The sequence below is a fragment of the Aedes aegypti genome, chromosome 2 (genome assembly GCF_002204515.2).
Source record: "Aedes aegypti strain LVP_AGWG chromosome 2, AaegL5.0 Primary Assembly, whole genome shotgun sequence".
NCBI classification, from domain to species: domain Eukaryota; kingdom Metazoa; phylum Arthropoda; class Insecta; order Diptera; family Culicidae; genus Aedes; species Aedes aegypti.
In genome coordinates, this window is record NC_035108.1 from 1,076,065 (window position 1) to 1,091,444 (window position 15,380).

The 15,380-nt window shown below is 37.6% G+C and overlaps 1 protein-coding gene across 1 annotated transcript in view; it reads left to right on the forward strand.

Moving 5' to 3' along the window:
- Window positions 1–15,380, forward strand: part of LOC5566111 (feline leukemia virus subgroup C receptor-related protein 2) — a 242,488-nt gene that overhangs the window by 65,203 nt on the left and 161,905 nt on the right. The window contains exon 2 of the mRNA XM_001650432.2: window positions 9,147–10,227. Coding sequence (XP_001650482.1) covers window positions 10,089–10,227 — 139 coding nt within the window. The 5' untranslated portion in view covers window positions 9,147–10,088. The remainder of the gene's footprint in view (window positions 1–9,146; window positions 10,228–15,380) is intronic.

A 15,380-nucleotide genomic window follows, 5' to 3' on the forward strand; every position in this document is an offset into this window, starting at 1 on the left:
ATATGCTGCATATATTAATGCTGACAAGGAAATATTGGAAGAAATTTCAGTATTTCCAGGATGCTTTTCAATATTGGCTGTGCAAGCACTTAGAGTAGAATAGAATAGCTAATAACTGTGGAAGTCTCTTATAACACTTATTAGAAAACAGCCTCCATTTCAATAAAGTTGTGCTCCAAGAAGCGGACAAAGTAGGAATATTTCTATGATGTTAATCGATTTTAAACAAAATGTATATCCCTGCTTGAGCGGTAAGCTCTTGTACAACAAGTGATTACAAATGACTTTCCATTGAATAATGAATCGTTTACAAGTTCAATATTTACAAAACCGTCACGTTGAACAGACCGCAGACGATGGTTATTGGGGGGTTTCAGTGATAATTAAAACCTGCAGCGTACGCCCACAGGTAAGCTCATTGCTGGATTGTGCTTTCCATACTAATTGAATACAATCCTCGTGGAAAGCACTTTTCCACTCTCGGATTACGGGATGAGTGATAAACATCTCTCTGGTTGCTGGCAGCTTTTCTCGTGTAAGCCGCCATTCATCATCAATCACGGAGAAATTTTTCATCACGGTCATATTAATAGATTGCATGTCGCGGCTATAAATTATGCAAACAAAATGAATATGAAATGGCGAGATTTCTACCCCACGCAACCGTAAACGACCAATTTTGCTTCCCGGTGTAATTTATTCCAATTGAATTATTCTTGGCCACCAACTGCATATGTCATCGTCGCAGTGTGAATATCGCTCAGCTGGGCGAATAATTCGTCCGGATTGAGACGACTACGGCGATGATGATTGTTCCCACGTGAGCAAAGATTATCCCAATCTCTGGTAATATTATCGAGCATGCAAAGTAGCACCGCCGAACGGTGATGACTTTAAAAGAATTTTTCGCTTGCTATGATTGGAAACGACGCACGTCATGTGCAAATTCTCAATAGTCGGAATGCGTTACGATTACTGGCGTGTTGAAACATATAGTTAGGATTATTGCCGCAAATCGTTTGAACAATAATTTACAAAGTCACAGCTTGTTTTCTCGATTGAATATTGTGTATATTAGCAAGACATGGCACTTAATGGCATTCCAACAGATAAAGTAGCATTTAGTGAACACCAAATATGCAGAGATAAATCAGCATATAGCAAAGAAAATTATCTCCTCCCCTTTTTATGTGCGTCATTAACAATTAACATTTTGAGCTTTCTCAAAAGATATAATAAATCACACGCAGTAGGCTTGTCTCAGTGAACTCGAAATAAAGTTTTAAAAGCTTGCAGAACTTGGCTTGCTTTGTGACCCGGCATTTACCGGTACGGAAAATAGATGAGCACTAAAGAACGTATAATAGAAGCGAGAATTGTGCCCCTTGATCGGAGCTCGGTGATAACGAGTCCAAATCGGCTTGTGAATGATGTCTTTTTTCCGCCCTGCAGACACATACGGAAAGCCCTCTCTCGCAAAAGAATGGCAATAATGGAAGCTTGTAGCCCGTCAGCTTTGCTATTCGTTGCCGCTTAGCACATTCTCGTTTTCCCGCTCGTCGTTGACGGATGGTTGACGATCCTTCAACATCGCTTATATAGTGCGTCAACAACTCAATTTGGAATATTTACCGCACCTTTGTCGTCAACACGTTCGAACCTGCATGACTGCTTCCGGCTTTGTACACCTGAGATGCTTTGAGAAAGCTTTTCTTGGAAAAGAAAATTAGTAATAGGACGGAAGACGCAAAGCTGAGCTCAGATAAGTTGATGTTGAAATTGAAATAACACATAATACAGTGAAACTTCTATGAGTCGATATTCCATAACTCGATATCGACTCATAAAACCATACTGAAAACAAAACTACATGGTTACTATACTGTCCTAAAACCCCCCCCAGAGCAGGAAAAAGTATAAGACTCACCGAGCAAACTTTTGAAAAACACCACTCAATATTCTATAAATAAAACTTGCAACACTGCCAAAGATCGTCAAGCCAAGTTGATGAATGGGTAATCTATCTTTTCCGTGTTCACTTTGAACATGTTTCGGGTTATATTCACACTCACACACGGGCATGCATCGTGAGAATATGAATTAAGAGACGTTCGATGATTCGTTGTGTGAGTGTATCGTGCAATGAATTTCCCGACGGACAGTGTCTGTATGACAAGCCGTCTTCCATTCAACTTTGGTACGTTGGCGCAGTTACTTGGTTCAGATTAGTTTGAGTTTCATTTAAACGAACAGTGTGAATTGCAACTGTTTTAAACAGTATTTCCTAGTCGTGGTTTTCTCAGTCTCTCCAAAAAGCAAATTCGGGTTCTACGATGGACATCAGAAGTTTCTTTGCTATGAAAGCGAAAGCGTCAGAGTCAGGTGAGCACACAAAATGTTGTCTCATAGGGTAGGTACATTATTTATCATTTTCACGCATCCTAGATAAAAAAGAAAGCGTCGAACTTTCGGTCACAGCGACAGGTGATGAAAAACCTGCGGAAAGTCCCTGTAAGAAGGTCCGCTATTCGGAAAGTGGTAGTATCACCGAACCGTCCACATCGGGTTCCACGTTAAGTGATAATTTCAGCAATGATTTCGGCTTATTCGTGGGGAAGCAGGTATTTTTTATAATTTTATCTTTTTTTCAATTTAACTACATTTGGGATCATCTTACAGATCAGTGATTCGCAAAAATTCAAACTGCTGACCAATTCGTGGAAACCGGATATTGGTTTCAAGTTCCCTTCGTCAGGTCCACGAAATCTGAAATTCAATCTACGATGGCTAGGAGAATGGAACTGGCTCACGTACTCTCCCTCTCAAGATGGGGCATACTGCAAATTTTGCGCTCTATTTGCAACGACAGTCGGTCAGCAAGGTAGTCAAGGTGGAAAACTTGTGAAAAAAGCTTATACGCAATGGAAAAAAGCAACGGAAGATTTTCGCCACCATGAAGGTACGAAATATCATTCTGTTTGCATAGAAAAGGCAGGGCTGTTTACGGCTACGTTCTCTGAGTCAATTAATAGTATTGACAATGCTCTTGATGTTGGAAAAAAATCTCAAGAGGAGAAAAACAGAGAGACTCTGAAACCGATTATTAAAACAGCTATGTTTTTGTCCCGGCGTGGACTAGCTTTTAGGGGTCATCGGGATACTGACACATTTCAGTTGAATGAAGGCTTGAAAAAGGAAGAAGGTAACTTTAGGTCTCTTCTGAAATTTCGTGTTGAATCAGGAGATAACGTTCTGAAGAGTCATTTGGAGAATTCAGCAAAAAATGCTAGGTATATCAGTTGGAAATCGCAGAACGATATAATTCAAGCATTCAACAACATTATTCTACGAAAACTTGTTGATCGAGTCAACAAGGCCAGGTACTTTACCGTCTTAAGCGATGAAACAACTGATATATCGAACGTTTGTCAGCTTTCCTTGTGCGTGAGGTTTGTTGAGAACAATATTGTTTGCGAAGAGTTTTTGCAGTTTATTCCGGTAACAGACGTCACAGGGAAAGGTCTGGCTGATGTAATTTGTACAGCCCTGGTTGATATCGGAATCAATGCGAAGTACCTTGTTGGTCAGGGATACGATGGCGCTCGTGCTATGAGCGGACAGATTAGAGGCGCCCAGGCGTTTGTTCGGGAACTTTACCCAAAGGCATTGTACGTCCACTGCTGCTCTCACGTTTTGAATCTGTCAATTTCCGAGGGTTGTTTAGTTCCAGCGATCCGAAACTGTATGGGAGTAATCGAAAGCGTGTACAATTTCTTCAATTCTCCCAAAAGGGCAAATGTTCTGAAAATAGAAACCGACAAGATTGAGAAAAATGGTCCTATGGCAGAAAAACTGAAAAGGATGTGCCCTACACGATGGGTCCAACGTCACGACTCAGTAAGAACGTTCAAAGACTTGTTGCATCCTATTTTTGCAGCATTGGATGTCATTAAAACATGGACGGGCAAGAAGGCCGCAACTGATGCTTCGGTCGTTCAGGCTTCTATTGAAAAACCTGAATTCTTGGTTAGCCTTTGCATAACAGACCATATCTTCTCTATTACATGTCCGCTCAGTGTGTATTTGCAAAAGGAAAGTCTCGATTTGGCTGAAGCAATGAACGCAGCAATAATTACCAAAAAAGCTCTGTGTGAGTTGCAAGATGATGCAATGAGTGCTTTCAGTAAGATATTTACTGAAGTGAATATGATCTGCGAACCTCTCGATGTGCCTGTTACCAAACCCAGAAGAGTTGGACGTCAGAAAGACAGTAACAAGTTGGAGACCCCCGAAGAGTTTTATAAAAACGAAATATTTTTGCCTTTCCTGCAAAACACAGTGCATGCGTTGGACGAGAAGTTTCTCAAACATGCCGATATTCTAGAACCCTTTCAACAGCTACTGGATACAGGATCAGATGCATCGAAAATCTCGCAGTCAGTGCATCATCTATCCGAATTTTACGACCTGCAGAGCACAGGAATTCCCGGAGAAGCGATCCTCTGGTATTCAATTATCAAGGAAAAGAAACCACGGAATGCTATCGAAGCACTGAAGTTGTGCAATGTCGATTTACTTCCTACCATGCATCAACTGCTAACGATTATGGCAACGCTTCCTGTCACAACTTGCTGCCCCGAACGATCATTCTCATCATTAAAGAACTTGAAAACGTATTTGAGAAACAGCACAGGTGAAGAGCGATTGAACGGTATCGCGCTGATGTATGTGCATCATAATGTAGCTGTAGATGAAGAAGAAGTTTTAGATGAACTCTCGATCAAACCGCGAAGAATGAAAATTTGAATCAGATTGTTGTAATTTCGTTTAATGCGTTTCACCATGTGTTTTAAAAAGTTAAATATATAACCATTCTTCAACTCTCAATTAGTCGTTACTTATTACCAGAAAGCATTATCTTGAAGTTGACAAACCCCCCCCAGAACCAAATCCTGGTTGCGCTACTGGGTCTTGGACATAAAAGAAATTTAATATTTGTATCAGCCTTACTGAAACAAATGTAAACCTGAAGTTACGAACACTAGGGTAATTTGGAGGGCCTAGAATACCCCAAACGTTCCTTGAATTAGCCTATTGATCCGTGACAAGGTTCAGTAAACTTGGTAAGTTATAAATCTTTACTCAGTTTAGCAAGAAAAATTACTGGAATAAGTGTAGACCTGAAGTTCTGAACTCCAGGGTAATTTGGAGCACCTATAATATCCCAAACGTTCCTTGAAACAGCCTATTGATGCATGAGAAGGTTTAGTGAACAGGAAAGATTTTATAAATTCACTCAGTTTAGCGAGATAATTTCTGGAATAAGTGTAGCCCTGAAGTTCTGAACTCCAGGGTAATTTGGAGGGCCCGGAATACTCCAAACGTTCTTTAAAACATCCTATTGATACGTGCGAAAGTTCAGTGAACATGGTAGATTATATAACTTCACCCAGTTTAGCAAGAAATACTACTGGAATAAATGTAGACATGAAATTCAGATTTCCAGGGTAATTTGGAGGGCCTGGAATACCTCAAACGTTACTTGAAGTAGCCTTTTGACACCTTTTGACAAGGTTCAGTAAACATTGTAGATTAAATAACTTCACTCAGTTTAGCGAGAATAACTACTGTAACAAGTGTAGACCTGAAGTTCTGAACACCAGGGTAATTTGGAGGGCCTGGAATATCCCAAACGTTCCTTGAAATAGCTCTTGAGATTCTCAGAGGTTGGTAGATTCTATTTGAATTTGTAATGTTATTGTTTTTAACCCAAACAATTACTGTTACGGTTGTAGATTTCAAAGAGTGTGTTTCAGGACAGTTTGGACGTCCTAGAACATCCCAGGACATAGCCAAGCAAAAAAAAAAATAGTGTTTTTGTTAAAAGAGTAATTCTGTATTATCCAGCCTGAATATCATTTATGTTCACAAACAGCATTTCACGCTTCGTATGATCTAGGTTGTCAATTAGCTCATAAAGGCTTATACTTCATATTTTTCTCTGATAAAAGAGTATATTTTGGACAACTTTGCCGAAGACAGTATATACATTTGTTCATTGTTTCTTTTTTTACAGCCTTTTTTGTACTGCGGTCATATATGACCGCGCCGGCCCCAAAGGGTTAATGTATACTTCATTTTGCATATAAAAATTATCACGCTTTATTTGAAAATGTTGTGAAAAAATATGAAGTTGGTGCAGTCCCATATTTAAAAATAAAGGCATACTTACTTGATACTTGATGGGCTACAATCCGCTACGTTGTATCTATGCCGAATGGATAATTCTTCTCCACTGGGCTCGGTCTTGAGCCAATCGCTTCCAGTCGCCCCGAACGTTAAGTGCCCTTAAGTCCTCTTCAACTGCAAAAAGCCAACGTGTGCGCGGCCTACCACGAAGCCGACGGCCTCGTCCGGGTTCTCTACTGAATATTATTTTTGCTTGTCGTTCTTCCGGCATTCGTACCACGTTACCAGCCCAACGCAGCTTGCCGTGTTTTATGAGCTTGATAATATCCACTTCTTTATATACTTGGTACAACTCATGATTCATGCGACGCCGCCAGATGCCATTTTCTTGTTTACCGCCGAGTATTGTTCGCAGCACTTTACGCTCAAAAACTCCAAACGCTTTCTGGTCGACCTCTTTTAACGTCCAGGATTCATGGCCGTATAGAGCAACCGGAAGGATAAGAGTCTTATATAGCGCGAATTTTGTTTTCGTCTGCAGGCTACGGGACTTAAGCTGGTTACGGAGCCCGTAAAAAGCCCTATTCGCAGCTGCAAGACGCCTTTTCACCTCGCGGGTAACATCATTATCGCAAGTCACTAAAGTACCAAGATACACAAATTCTTCCACTACTTCAAATTTTTCACCACCTAGCACCACTTCACTACCAACGTCACGATTGGAACCACGCTGTCTACCAGCGATCATGTACTTAGTTTTGCTGGTGTTGTCGGTAAGTCCAATCCTCGCTGTCTCCCTTTGAAAAGGCACGAATTCCTCTTCTACGGCTCGACGATCAATTCCAATTATATCGATATCGTCCGCAAAACCCTATGCTCCTATGCGACCGGGTGACGATGGTACCGCTTCTTTGCACGCTCGATCTCCTTATAGCTCCTTCGAGAGCAATGTTGAACAAAAGATTCGAAAGCGCATCTCCTTGCTTCAATCCATCTAAGGTTACGAAGGAGGTTGAAGTCTCATCCGCAACCCGCACACTTGATTTCGATCCATCCAACGTTGCACGAATCAGTCTAATCAGTTTCGCCGGAAAACCGTGTTCTACCATTATCTGCCATAACTCATTTCTCTTTACTAAATCGTACGCCGCCTTGAAATCAATGAACAGATGATGAGTCTGCAAGTTGTATTCCCGGAACTTATCAAGGATTTGTCGCAAGGTAAACATTTGATCCGTCGTTGATCGGCCCTCACGAAAACCAGCTTGGTAATCGCCTCCAGCGGTCTCAATCTGTTGAACACTCCACTCCACTCCAATCTGTGGCCCTTCTTATACAGAGGGCAGATGAGGCCCTCCAGCCAGCTAGCAGGCAATTCTTCTTCCTCCCATATCCTTAACAGAGTACGGTGCAGTATTTCGTACAGCTGCTCACTTCCGTGCTTGAAAAATTCGGCCGGGAGCTCGTCTTTTCCAGCAGCCTTACAGTTCTACAACTCCTTAATCGCTCTTTTAACCTCATCTAGCGTCGGGGGCTCCACAGCTTGTCCATCGTTGCTGATGATTAATCTGTTCTCAGACGCGGCATAAAGGCATAACAGTTTCTATATGAACTTTCAACCCGAATAGCAACTACAAAACGAGAATTGTGTCTATGTTTATATATTTTGCTGATCAATAGAAGCAAAATGAGTAATCTGTGCGGTGATCCCAATCGAATAGAGCATTCGGAAATGTACTAGAAAATTATAATCACTTGTATGAGAAGACAAACTTGAAACTTTGAGTGCTATTTTCTCAATACCTACTAATTTATTAAGCGACAGTTATGCTTATGATCCCCTCAAACAGTTTTTAAAAGTATTTCTGTTCCATGACTCGATATTCCCTTGAGTCAGATATCGACTCACGGAGATTTGACTGTATATATGTATTAAAGCAAATAAACAACAAAACAATATGTATACTGCTATCTCTGTTAACAATTATTGTTTAAAAAAGTTTCCTTAGATTAATTTATATCAATTACCGTTTCAATAAATCTAACGTAATCTAATCTAACCTTACGCAGCCAGTGCTAGTAAGCATCTTGAAACTAGATTAGATTACGCGCAAATATTTTTCTTATCAATATTGATGCCTGAGGTATATTAAAGATACTAGCGTCAAAGTGGCCTGACCAAGCCTACTGCGTTGTGTTTACCACAAAGATGAAGATCATTAAAATGCTGACTATTTTAAATATTTCAATTTCAAAATAATATATTTTTAAATCTTCGTGGCCGGAAGGATGCGTGGAAATATCGAACGTCCGAAATGCAGGAGGTACTTGGCCATAATAGGGTTTGTCCACATAAAGTTTGAAAAGGGTTTAAAATACTTTCACACTTTCAAATTATGATTTTATTCGATCATACTTGCGCGATCCAAAATATTTTGCCATATTCAAAATAATTACTAATAAGGCTCAAATTTAAGCCAATACATCAATTTTCAACGATTTTTAAAAAGATATGCACATTTCAAGAATGTGTTATTCTACGCAAACGTTTCTCTCCAAAATACAACAACATACTCTTCTAATTACATACTCTTCAACAATTACTCTTCTAACACACCATCTTGATTGGACCATGATTTCTCATTTCTTCGATTTTGTCCGGTATTGGGTGCAATTCGGTACTGAAATATCTCCCTCCTTATCTCTGATATATTTAAAACTGACATTCAAGAAAAGAAGTAAATCCGTTCATCCTCAGATGACTGAGAAAATCTGGTTAGAAATAAAAAACCTTCAAACCACTCGACCACGTGATTGAGATTCTTTTCAGTTGGGGGAACTCTAAGCCAATGTCTTCGCCTCTCACTATCAAATTCAACCTTTCAACGCACAGAGCCTAACGAACGAGCATTTGCAACCGGTAATAAATCTTCTACTTTCCATCTCTGTTTTTTCAGCACACTGCAACTCGTTAAAACTTTGGATCGCAATACTCTCCACCGACCGCCCGATAGTAGACGCAAAGTCTAAAACACCACCAACCACCCTATCGCAATTCTACCACACAAGCTTCTTCGGTCCTCCGTCAGTAACTGAAATCCTCCCACCGCTACTCGTGACAGTGCTGCTGTAAATAGAGCTGCTTCCCCGGTTGCCTACATACAGGAAACTAGCAAGCTACTAGCTCCGGGCGAACTGCTGTTGTCGTGTCGCCTTAAACTAGACACAGAAGACAACGACTAGCGGAAGGCGCATTATTTCTTTGGTGTCGTCTGCTTCGTTACGATTCGGCAGAATTTTGCGACTGCAAGCGAAAATAAATCAACAATTTATAAAATTTTATTAATATTTAACGAGGCCAAAATTGGAACGCAAAGACGACAAATCAGATAGCACATATACAACTACAATCTGGTGCAAGGCGAGAAAGAAGAGCTTCGGCGGAAAACTGATTATCATTATGGTGCATCAGCAATCGATTATGGGTCTATTTTCGGCACAATAATCGGAACTGACAAATCGATATACTCTTGGAAATGCTCGTATAATTCAATCCAACCCCCGTGGACTGAGAGTGAGAAATCATCGGCTGAGCTGGAATTTCGCTGAACAAAGCATCCATTCTCCTCAATAGGATAGTAGTACAATAAAAATAATGACAATAATCATAGTACCTTATAGCGTATAGAAAAATCTCTACTATCTTCTCACTCCACTCAACGTCCCTCGAAACAGAAAAAGTCATTTAGAAAATAGAAGAAGCAACGAGCGAGTAACGAGGCTGTCCATCAGAGGAACCGAAAACCAAAAAGCGAAGCAAAAGACGGAACTTTTTGACCTGACAAGTATATAGCTCGGAACGGAAGCTCTCTTTCAAGCGACACCTACCGCCCATCACAATGGATTTAAAGCACTCCAACGTACCGGAAGTGACGGTAGTAGCCGATGCATACATGCCGGGCAGTAAATCCTCCGATCTGATCAAACCTCCCATCAATGGATCTAGCGCAACGTTGGACAAACCGGCCCTAGCACCAGGTAATGGTTAAGTTAGTTTTTTTTTTTCTTGTGTAACGCAAATGAATAGAAAACAAGAAAGATGAACTTAGGAATGACAAAACGAAAAAAGACAAAACAAAACGTTATAACGAGGAAACGAAAAATTGATAAAACGAAAAAATTACAAAACAGCGAAACCAAAAACGGATTAAACGACAAATCGAAAAATGAATAAGAGACACAACAAAAAATATGAACATAAAAACGTAAACCATTTGATTTAAATTTGGGAATGATAAACACAAGTTATTTCCTTTTGCACGATGCTGGAACGTCCAAAGTGATTTCTAAGGAAATCTCGAAAATGAAACGAAAAAAGAATAGGAAAAACACAATTCAGATAAGTGTCGAAGCATATGGTTTCAGTGTATCTGAATTTTTCAATTAATTCATTATCAAAATTGTTTTATAGATTTTGTTTCCAACGAATCCTGCATAGGTTATGAGGGATTCTCACGAGAACATCCTTAGGGTTTCATTTGAGAGTTTGTCGGGAAATGCTCCCAGAAACTCTCCGGCACTCGAACGAGTTTTTTTTTTGTATCTTTTCATTCAAGATTTCGTAGTGTATATTTCTTGATCGATTTTTAACGATCTTTTCCATGAGTTCCAACAAAGTACCGTCCTAAAATTATTTCAGAAAAGTTATGAATTATTTCGCCAGTTCTTCAGCCATTCCATGAAAAACCGATCTAGTGGGTCACCGAATTTCGTGAAAATTTGCTATTATGTTCCTTATCCGAAATAAGGATACACGTGATTTTGGATTTTTTTTTATTAAAGTGACCATTTCCAAAATAGGGTGACCAGAAAAATCGCGATTTTTCAAAATTTTTATTTTCAAAAAAATTATAACTTTTGAACCGTTTGATCGCTTTTCAATCTTTTTGGACGAAAAGAAAGCTAAAGATTTTGACTTTTCAGGAAAAAATTAAAATTTTACAAAACATTTTTACATGAAAAATAAAGTCAATAATTTCCGTTTTTCTTGTTTTGAAGGCCTCGGGAACAAAGGGGTTATTGCTGTTCTTATTTTGTCTTGGAAGTTCAGAAAATTTTACGTTTACTGTAAAATTTTCAGCAATGTATGTTTTTTAGTTTTTGAGATATATTTTTTTTGAAAATAAAAAATCAGTCATTTTTCATCGGCATACACTGTAGGTCTCGGCGCATAAGATTTTTTATTTTAAAAAATATCATAACTTTTGAACAGCTCCACTGATTTCCAATCTTTTTCTATGGAGTAAAAGCTTAAGATTTCAAGTTTTCAAACAAAATTGAAAAATTTGAAAAAAAAAAATTTTGCATGAAAAAGTATAAAAATTTCTATTTTTTTAGAAATTTTCATTTATTTAAGTGTGAAAAATATATTTTTACAAAATTTCATATTTTTTCTGAAGAGTGTAAATCTTAAGCTTCCATTCCATAAAAAAATCTAAGCTTCATTCCATTCCAGATAGGAAATCGATTGAGCTGTTCAATAGTTTTAATATTTTTTTAAATAAAAAAAATTAATGCGCTGAGACCTACAGTGTGTGCCGATGAAAAATGACTGATTTTTTATTTTCAAAATAATAATATATCTCAAAAACTAAAAACCATACATCGCTGAAATTTTGACAGTAAACGTAAAATTTTCAGAACTTTCAAGAAAAAATGAGAACAGCAATAGCCCCTTTGGTCCCGAGGCCTTCAAAACACAAAAAAAAACGGAAATTATTGATTTTTCTTTCAAATTAAAAAAAAAACAATTTTAGTGAAATTTTATATTTTTTCTGAAAGGTCAAAATCTTTAGCTTCCAGCTGAAAAAAATATGAAACTTTGTAAAAATATATTTTTTACACTTAAATACCGTGGTGCATCAATACCCGGACGCTTAAGTCAACACAAATGTTAAAATACTAATATCAAGGTGTTGTTTCAGAATACCTTTAATAAAATATTGTTTCAAGCCATGTTTAACTCAAGATCTTCACGCTACTGATAAACTTATTGGTAAAAATCATGATTTCAACATGAAAATCATTCAAATACTTCAGCATGTCTAGTCCATAAATCCGGACAACTGATGCAAACGGTGTATTTAAATCCGGACACTTATGAATCAAAATCCGAACATCTGTGTAAATAGCACATAATATTCGTTAAATTTTAATGAAAATCATATCAATACACAATAAACTATATATATTTAAAAAGCCTGATGTCTGCGTTTGCTCTATAATGTCAAAAAGAATAGCACGTTTGTAATATAAGTGGCTTGATTACCAAAGCCGAGATGCGTGTGGCTTGAACTGCAGTCGGTGCGGATCAAACAGTTATTATGAAAGTTTAACACTATTTATTTCACATCGAGTTAAATGATGAATACTCACAAAGCTTCCAATAGATATTTTTCAAGTCTTCTTTTATGTTTTCTTGCACAAAACTCACTTACACTAATTAAACCAGGGTCTTTTACAAGTTGTCCGGATCTTAAAACACTGGCTCGAAATCCCGGACAGTCTCTAGAAGCACCGATAAATATATATTCCCGACTTATTCTCCAACATTGGAGTCACCAAACTTTTGAAATATCTTTTCCTAAACACTTATGGTTAAAACTTGCTATAAAATATAGTTCACAAACTGTTCCTTCAATCAAACGATGTTCGCGCGGCCATCGATCATTAAACTTGAGTTGGAGTCAGACCGCGGAGAAATGACGTTCAACACGAACAAATTATTTGTTTTTATTTGTATTAATTATTTGACGATGGTTACTAGATTAAACATTTATGTAAAGTTCTAAGCATTGTTAATAATTAACGGAGTGAATAAAAACCCAACATATTGTCATTTAATTTAACTCTAATTGACTAATATAATCAGAGTGTCCGAATATTGGTACTGTCCGGATTTTGATTCACCACGGTAAATGAAAATTTCTAAAAATAATAGAAATTTTTATATTTTTTCATGCAAAAAAATTTTTTTTTTCAAATTTTTCATTTTTGTTTGAAAACTTGAAATCTTAAGCTTTCACTCCGTTGAAAAAGTTTGGAAATCGGTGGAGCTGTTCAAAAGTTATGATATTTTTTTAAATAAAAATTTAGCAAAATCGCGATTTTTCTAGTCACCCTATTTCGGAAACGGTCACCCTAATCAAAAATTCCAAAAACATGTGTACCCTTATTCGGATTAGGAACAAATTAACAAATTATCATGGAATTCGGTGACCCACAAGATCGGTTTTTCATGGAATGGCTGATAATTAAAAAATTGAAATTGGTGCAGTCTACGAAGAAAACTAATATAAAGCGCATTTAATGCGCTAATTTCATTGATAATACGCGATAATATATTATACCTGAGCTTTTATCATCTTCTGCAGTCTGTTCAAATCGGCTGGTTGAACGTTTTGAGAGAAACTGACTTCGTATTGCATGGAAGTTAGCATCATACTTGCATGCATTGCACTCTAAGAACACTCTATTTCTATATTGAATGCGCAAACTTCGCCAAAGACAAGAAATTGTAAGTTTAACAATGAATTATTGGTATTAATTTGGTTGTTATCAATTTGATTTTATTATTAAAACCTCTCATGTGGATTAACGTGACATTAACGTGGATATCCTTCTAATTTAATGTAAATAGATCTGGATGGACACTCGATCTATTCCGAACAAAATACATCCTACCGGTTACCCCCGTTGGTTTTACGACATTTAATCTGAACACTTTTTAATTTGTACCCCGCTAATTTGCACATCGTTCAGATTAAAAATGGTTCAAACGTCATTAAGCTCATGGAACGAAGTAAAGTTAAAAGGAACGCTGTAGAACGGAACGCAGAATCAAAACAAAACAGTGGAAGAGGTAACCAGAAACACGTTTCTAGGGTGACTAGATGTTCAAATTAAAAATGAACCCCGATGGTTTGCATGAGGTACCGTTCAAATTAGCGGGGGTGCACGGTATTAGGAAACTTCTTAGCGTGCACGAATCTCTAGGAAGAAGTGAAACCTGTTCAATTCATTTCGTTGCACGGGTTATTTCCACACATGTTTTCTTTTGAGCGTGTACACATTACTAAGCTGTGAATGTATGTGGGACCTTAGTTATATGGGATTTGTTTCAACAGTGGCAGTTGAACAGGTTGAAAGCACAGTAGCGTTTTTCAACGGCATGTGTCTTCAACCTTTGCGCTGCTGTCTTTAGTGAAGTACCACGCTCGTGAACTCAGCACACTACGCGATCGTTCTTGGCGCCTTGGGACAATCGCTATGCCTCTTTTCTATGTAGTGCGTATGAACTCACACTATATTGAAAACCCTCATGCTATTATAAGATTTGCTGAATTAGATTTGGTTTTTTAAATTAATTGTACAATTTTGATCTAAATGGTCTACCTGTTCAATGAACAGATTGAACAGGCTAACCAGACGCCTCTACAAACAAGGTATTTTTTGGCTTTTCATTCGAGATTTCGTAGTGTATATTTCTTGATCTTGATCGATTTTTAACGATCTTTTCCATGAGTTTTAACAAAGTACCGTTTTAAAATTCTTTAAGAAAAATTTTGAATTATTTAGTCAGTTTTTGCTCTAGAAATGATGCATTAGATATTGCAATTCCTCTCCCAGTAATTTTCGTAAAATTTTATTAGTTTTCTACATATTCTAATGTAGAACTTTGAACAAGAATTCAGAATTCATTCGTTCCGTAATTCCTCGGGATTTTTAACCTTCATAAAACTATTTCAGGAATTTCTTCAGGAACATTTCAGTGCCAGTACTTGTTTTAAAAATATAAAGTTTGTAACATTTGTATTGTGAAATGAAAAATTTAAGATATATCCAAAAAAATCATCGATGTTACCCCGGAATACGGTACCTCGAATGTCTTTGCGACTGATTTTTTTTTTTTAAATTCCCCCAAGAACTTTACGAGAATTTTTACGAAAATTGTATCAATAATTCCTCATTTGCACCTCACAGAAGCTAACGGTTGCGTTAAAAAAATGGGCATTTTTGATGATGAAAAAAGCTAAGACAGATAATTGGGTCCTAAAATTTGTAATGAAATCTTGTTTTTATTTAATAACACGAAAAAGCATGTTACTGTAATTACTTTAGCAATTTTTCCC